Here is a 7,500-nt window from a genome sequence, read left to right as displayed (position 1 = left end):
AAACATTATCAGATGAACTCCTAGCACAAGTTGCAGCAGAGAGAGAAGCAGAATTGCAACAGCAGTCATTGCTTGCAGCACAGGGGAAGCACACTACATTCGAAGACGACATTATAGATGACATTGGCACCATGGATGAGGAAGAGCAGAAGGAAGGTTAGAGTGATAAATGTTTTTTTCTCTCTCTCTCTCTCTCTCTCTCTCTCTCTCTCTCTCTCTCTCTCTCTCTCTCTCTCTCTCTCTCTCTCTCTCTCTCTCTCTCTCTCTCTCTCTCTCTCTCTCTCTCTCTCTCTCTCTCTTTTTTTCCTTCTTAACCCCTTGTTGACAGATGAACAAACTAAAAAAAAAAAAATTTTATGACGTCTAGAGATGTGACCCGTCGTGAAGGGGTTAAGGGAAGACTCTTGGTCAAAATTATGATATTTTTAATTGATAGCTAAATGTCTATAAACTTAAAATAGAAACATAATGCATGCTGCTGCCCCAGAAGGCTCCAAAAGCCACCTGGTGTAGTGAAAGTCAGTCATTAAGCACACTTTCCCTTGTAATCTAATAAGTGATCAGACTATGATATCAGGATATGGCATCACTTAACTAGGGAGAATGATTAGGAGGGGTAGGAAGAGAGATTGTAAACCAGTAGATGTCAAAAAGTAGAGTGTGGATAATGCCACACACCAGTCAGTATGACCATCACAGAAACTTTACAGGCTGTGTTCTTGAAAGGTATGATTACACAAAAAAAATATATATATAAAAAGTCCAGCATTTGCACGGTTTTTATGGGACTTTGGGGGAAATGTCGGGTGAAATGAATCTTCATACTCAGAATTTCAAGTTGTATAGAAAACAGACTTCTAGAAGAAAATTTGTCTAGGGTAATGGCATAATGTGATGACATCAGGATCATAAAATTGTGACGTTAGGCAGCATGCAGAGAGAAAAAGAAAATCTGTGCATGTTTAGACATGTTCATACTATACACAAACAAATTTTCATTAATTTGATCAAATGGTAAGTCTGCTTTAATGAAAATATTAAGTGATGTCATGACATCACAACATCAACACCCATATAAGTGAACAGTAATCTGATGTATTATTTGCCGATTAAGTTTCATTTGTTTAATTGCATTTATTTATTTATTTATTTATTCATTCATTTAGTTGTCTTTTTTTTTTTTTTTTTTTACAAATATTTGTCATTAAATCACCAGTCTCCCCTTAATGACAGTTTCTGGTGGTTTGACTTCAGTGTTTGGGCATATTGTTAAGCTTCATATATTCTCCATTACCTTTGTAGTTACTTGGACTTAACAATCCATAAAGTTAGAAATAATTCCCTCAAGCCACAGACATCCAGCCAATTTGTTAAACTTGTGCAAGGCCCGACCTAGTGGATATTCACTATCTGGACATGCATATACACAGATATAAATGCCTATTTATCAGTCTAACATACATATCTATTGGATGGATAGATAGATAAATGTATATGTATCAGATAGATAGATAGCTATGCATTTATTTTCGTGTATATTAATGTTTCTATTTATGAATATTCATTGAGTTGGCTGTCACATGCTTTTAGCAAACCAGTCAATAATCTTTACACAAAGTTAGTTTTGAGACTAATTTTGGTCTCTCATTTTAGCTATGGCTTTGATTAGCAAATCTTGTGATATCCTTTTTCTTTGCTCTTACTCTTTAGTTTTCGGTGGTGGTCTTTTGGAAATATGAGTCATTCACAGCATTAGAAATAGAGGGAATATAGTAAATTACTGCCATTTCCATATGATATTTAATTTTCATTAAGATGAGTATCATATGTATGTAGGGAAAAGTAAGGTTACGATGGGATGAAGATTATTAGAATATATTTTTCAAAGCAGAGCATGTCTCTAGGAATGCACCATATTGCAAGTGTTAGACAATTTGCTGTTATTATGGAGTATGTGGTGACATCAAGAAAGTTACATGTGCATTTTGGCTTCAGCATGTGCTTGGTTGCATGGTTCGTTAGAGTGTGCTGATAGTATAGCACACTCTAAATCACATTTTTAGTAAATGATATACATATTAGACATTGCATTATTTCTGTGAATGACTAATATAAGTATTCAAGTCTGTATATCTGAAAATGTAACAAATAAGGCAGGCATTACAATCACATTACAGTCACAGAGTATATACTCCATGGTCACAAGCATTGTTAAGTTTCAAGGAAAAATAATAAAATATAACAAATGTTATAGATAGAAATATATTTTGAATAGAGTACAAAGCTACTACATAATTTATACTGTGTAATTTACAGTGCTACAATGCCTTATTTAATATTTTCAGTCAGATTATAGAGCCTTGTACATTAAGGTACACAAGCTTTGCAATTTTTGCAGATGAGTCAGACCAAAAGCATTTTAAACTTTGCTTTTGCTGAGCAAGAGTTATTCTTGGGTTGGCATGAAATTTAGTGTTCCCTGCTTCAAACAAATATTCTGCATCCAAAACAAAATGGCAACATTAACCATGATGAAAAATCAAGAGGAACTGCTTGTCTTAAATGTCAGTGTAATGGAGGATCAGCCGTGGATAATGGTTCACAGCTCTCTTGATATCCATCTGGCTGATATTGTACCCTGAGACCGTGAAATTCATGCTTACTATCCTGCGTGAAAATAGAAAAATTCTGTTCCTTGTTTGTGATCTCTTATTGAAGAGTTATTTATTATATGTAATGTTGACAGAACCAACTACAATTTCCAAATAATTTTATGGTCATACACATGAAACTGCTTATATATTCCTAAGTGATGTTAGTATTCTAGGCTTGGCAGGCTGGGGTCTTTAGCCAGTATTCATAATTTAGAATTAGTTTGGTTGTACATCCTTGAACCATTTCAGTTGATAATGTAAGGTCTGGGTAGCTAATCTTTGACAAGAAATACTATTATGTTCCATTCTGAGTAGCAGAAAGATCGTTTAATATGGACATTATGCTAATACATTTGTTTATTTTCTCCTGTCTGTGGAATTCAAATTTCAAGTCACCGAGATAGACATTTTACAGTTATCAGCACACACTTATCACGATAGAACCAGACTGCAATTGAACTGAGATCCTTCTGTAACTCCTCCACATCCTCACTACAAGTAGCATGTATATGTAGTTTGGTATCAGTAACAAATGTAAAGACTTGGATCATCTTCACCTTTCATAGATCATTAACCCCTAATGGCACCCCCATATTCCCCTTAGCTCAATCCACTTAGTACAGACTGGATGCAGATAATCATGAGATGAATATTTACATTTTGGTTTTCAAATTTTTAAGTTAAGAGTTTTGGGATGTTTAACCTTCAATTATCCTGTGCTGAGCATGGCCCCACAATGTGATAAGATCTCTCCTGAAGTACTTTTAAGGTTGTTTTTTTTTTGGGGGGGGGGGGGGATGGGGGTTTTTTCATTTTGTCCTCAGTTTGCGTTTGATTCTCCTTTGCTGTTTTTTTTTGTTTTTTTGTTACCCCATCTTAGTTTCCTTTTTTCCCTCATATACCTCATTCTCACCTTCCACGTCCTTTTTTTTTTCTCCTTCTTTTTCTTTATGCTTATTAGTGAGAATTCTTCTGCTTCTTCTTCTTCTTCTTCTTCTTCTTCTTCTTCTTTTTCTATTTCCTAAACTACTTTGTCTTTCAGATCTGGTGATACCCCTGGAGCGTGGCGTCCAAGTCCGAGCAGTGAAGAGCGAAACCAAGAAATCTCTTACCCTGGCAAAGCGTGCTGCTTCATTCCGAGAAAATGCCCTGTTTGGTAAAAATGTCAAAAGAATGTCAGGTCAGTCTCTGTCATTATGATAGGAATTATTATTTTGTTGTTGTCATTGTTTTGGAATATGTTCATACCTATTCAAATAGGTTTTATGCCTTTGTGATCCATGTTTTCCTTTTTCATGTTTTACTTTTCTTTTGCATTTTTACACTATCCTGATAAAACTCTGTTTGAAGTACCCTTTATAGTGACACAAATTATTCTTGATTTGCAGCGAAAGACCAAAGAGCAATGGTTATCAAGCAAGAGAAAAGTGGAAAGAGCAAACTGGTGACAGTTTCTTGAGGCTGTCCCCCTGTCCTTGACCCTCTGGAAGCTGGAAAGTTTGTCACCCAATACACAATTTTTTTTTTTTTTAAGGATAGTTTTATTTCCTTGGTATAAGTATGAGTGCTTGGTATGTAAAATATGTTATGAATATTAATTTTACAGATTTTTATTTCTTCCTTTATTTCTTTAAAGAAATGTATCATGTATATGAAAGAAAGAAAAAAATGGATTTAGTGTTTGTGATTTTCTTTTTTCAAACCTATATATATGATTGATCAAAAAATTAAATGCACTACCCATACTTCACCCAATACTGCCAGGCCACACCTAGCGGCGTCATAACAAACCGCTTGATCTGCGGAGTATGGCTGTACGACGCCGTGACACGCCAGAGGGCTTCGAGTGGGACATTCAGCTTGATGTAGTAAACTCCCGTGCTCAAAGTTGCCATTATTCTCCAGAGTGTAGAATTTTTATTTGATTTCTTCACCCGGCAGTGTTGGGTTAATGCTGTATGCCCATTTTATTATTAGAGATCAATGAATGTCATAAATCCTTCAGCACTACAGTCCTCACTATGTGTTTGTAGCTGGGGTCATGCGATACTAACATTATGCCGTTGTTAAATCTGTAACCCATGAAAATGTGGTGCTCCAGTGCTTCCTTTTTATTAGAAGTTGGACCCTGTGAATCAACAATGCTAAAGAAAGATAGTACATCTGAAGAAAATCATAAGCTGTTAGATTTGAATGATAGAGGTTCATAATCCTTTCTCATCTTAACTCAATTATTGGGAAAATGCTGTGCCCGTTTTTGAAATTTTTGTGAAATGTCTCTGCACAATAGATGGCTCTGCAAGTGCTTAGCCACAAAGGAGTCATTTAGTAGACCTTGTGACCTTACCTGATTTCACCTTCCCTTGAATTTGTGGGAAAAAAGTTTTTTTTTTTTACTAATGCTGTCTATATCAATGGTGTTATTTTTATTATAGACATTATAATGACTATAATGTTATTGTCATTAGTAACAGCAATATAAGATAATGTAAAATATTTTCAAAAATCAAGAAAAAGAGTAAACAGGCAAGACAGGTAGTACTTGTAATTGGCTCATTGGTGATGACTTAGTACAAGTGAAGCCATTTGAGTGTATAAACAATTAATAAAGTAAACTCACAGTGAGCATGGCATATAAGTACATGCCATGCTTTGTGTTGATATGTCAGCATTATTATTAACAATATCTGTACTGAACATTTGTCCGCCAGTATCAAGGGAATGATGGCACTGTCAAATACTGTGATACACAACGGGAAATATTACTGTACTGTGATGGTAGTGATACGGATTTTGTAAATATAGAGTTATAGGTGCTGTTGTAGGATATTGATTAGCTGAGGCCATGCTTTTAGTGTTGGCAGAGAAGCTAATTATTTTTTTTGCCAAAAGAAGAAAGTAGAGGCAGGTAGACTTAAGTATTTTCATTGTTATGTCTTAGAGGTTTTGGTAAAGATCACATTACAGGTAGTCTCTGTATAGAAATTCTTGTTTTAACTTTTAAAGGACATGGCATCTTGTAATCTGACACTAGTTCTTAGTGCATGAGCATACGATATGATCACTTTTATTATCTCTTTATTAAGTTACAGATAAAGGAATACATTGAGACTCAAAAACATTACATTAATTTTGCAGCAATCAGTGAACACTAGGTACAGTTCGTCTTGTGTCCTCACTTGAACATGTCTAAGTATAGTGTGCAATGTCTTTTTAGGGGTTAAATCACCAGTTTCTGAGAGGAGGCCATATCTGAACCCAAAATAATCTAGTCCTTACAGTCATACTACAAAGAAACCCCACTTTTTTTTGTTTTTTTTATTTTATTTTCATTTCTTTTCTCCAATTGTTATTAGGGATATATTACTTATTCCATTTATGTTACATTAATTCTTCTCTGCTCACTTTGTATGTCTTAATTCTAAGACAAAAACAAAAACAAAAAAACAATGTTAGGTATCTGCCAGATGCTTTGTGTTAATACTTTTGCCTTGTATTTATATAGAACAGTTCAGTAAGCTGTATGAATATGTATTTCTGTTTGTAATGTGGAAGATATGGGCGAGGAAAATATTTATGGATGTAATAAAATCATCTAATTATCATACTTGTGAAAAGTGTAATTCACTAGACAATTAGTTTTCCTTTTTTCTCTCCTTTCCCCCCTTTCCCTTGTTCTTTCCATTCTGTCTCTCCTCTCTCCTTTTGTCCCCTGTTCTCTCCATCTTTTCTTATCCTCCTCTTCCATACCATTCTCATTTCTATCTTCTCTTTTCGGCCGCTTCTTAGCTTTTCATCACTCACTCCTTGTCACGAGGAACAAGGAATCCAGTTGTGACAAAGGTTCACAGCAGACGGGAAAGGGAGAAGGAATGAGGGAAAGAACAAGGGGGATGGGGCAGAAAATGAACGTTTTTGAGATATATACGTGTGTCTGTCTGTCTGTCTGTCTGTCTGTCTGTCTGTCTGTCTGTCTGTCTGTCTGTCTGTCTGTCTGTCTGTCTGTCTGTCTGTCTGTCTGTCTGTGTCTGTCTGTGTCTGTCTGTCTGTCTGTCTGTCTGTCTGTCTGTCTGTGTCTGTCTGTCTGTGTCTGTCTGTGTCTGTCTGTCTGTCTGTCTGTGTGTGTGTGTGTGTGTGTGTGTGTGTGTGTGTGTGTGTGTGTGTGTGTGTGTGTGTGTGTGTGTGTGTGTGTATGTATGTATGTATGTATGTATGTATGTATGTATGTATGTATGTATGTATGTATGTATGTATGTATGTATGTATGTATGTATGTATGTATGTATGTATGTATGTATGTATGTATGTATGTATGTATGTATGTATGTATGTATGTATGTATTTGAGAGATATATGTGTATATAATATATGATATACATATATGCATATAATATATGTTATATATATAATCATATATATTATATATATTATATATATTATATATATATATATACCTAATACTTATATGAGATATATACATTTTTCTTTTTTCTTTATTCTTTTTTCTTTTTTCTTTTTTCTTTTTTTCTTTTTTTTGTTACCTTCCTCACAACATAAAATCCTCTTATATTAAGTTACATATTAACCAAGCATCTAGGTGAGAACTGTAGCAAAAAAAAAATTGATCTCCCCTCCCCCAAGAAAAAGAGCATTTATATCATCTATATTTATTTTCATTCTCTACTTTATTGATTGTAGATGCATGGTTATTTTTAGTACTTTTACGTTTGAACATTTATTCAATTTTACAACAGCGATGTAGAAACACTTGTTAGCCACTGCTGAAAATCATGGAAAGATACTCAAAAAATCGGTGGTCGTATCAAAGAACCATAGATATAGATAA

At 34.7% G+C, this 7,500-nt stretch overlaps 1 protein-coding gene across 2 annotated transcripts in view; it reads left to right on the top strand.

Annotated features, from left to right (window-relative positions):
* Positions 1-4,336, top strand: part of LOC125040949 (nuclear polyadenylated RNA-binding protein 3-like) — a 9,811-nt gene extending 5,475 nt beyond the window's left edge. For both annotated transcript variants that reach the window (XM_047635746.1, XM_047635745.1), the window contains exons 4-6: positions 1-156; positions 3,697-3,834; positions 4,043-4,336. The exon at positions 1-156 is cut by the window's left edge and continues 28 nt beyond it. In XM_047635746.1, coding sequence (XP_047491702.1) covers positions 1-156; positions 3,697-3,834; positions 4,043-4,113 — 365 coding nt within the window. In that variant the 3' untranslated portion in view covers positions 4,114-4,336. The remainder of the gene's footprint in view (positions 157-3,696; positions 3,835-4,042) is intronic.
* Positions 4,337-7,500: the final 3,164 nt, after the last annotated feature.

The sequence above is a fragment of the Penaeus chinensis genome, chromosome 29 (genome assembly GCF_019202785.1).
Source record: "Penaeus chinensis breed Huanghai No. 1 chromosome 29, ASM1920278v2, whole genome shotgun sequence".
NCBI lineage: Eukaryota > Metazoa > Arthropoda > Malacostraca > Decapoda > Penaeidae > Penaeus > Penaeus chinensis.
Note: the sequence above shows the minus strand (reverse complement) of the source record. Positions and strands in the feature narration are given on the sequence as shown.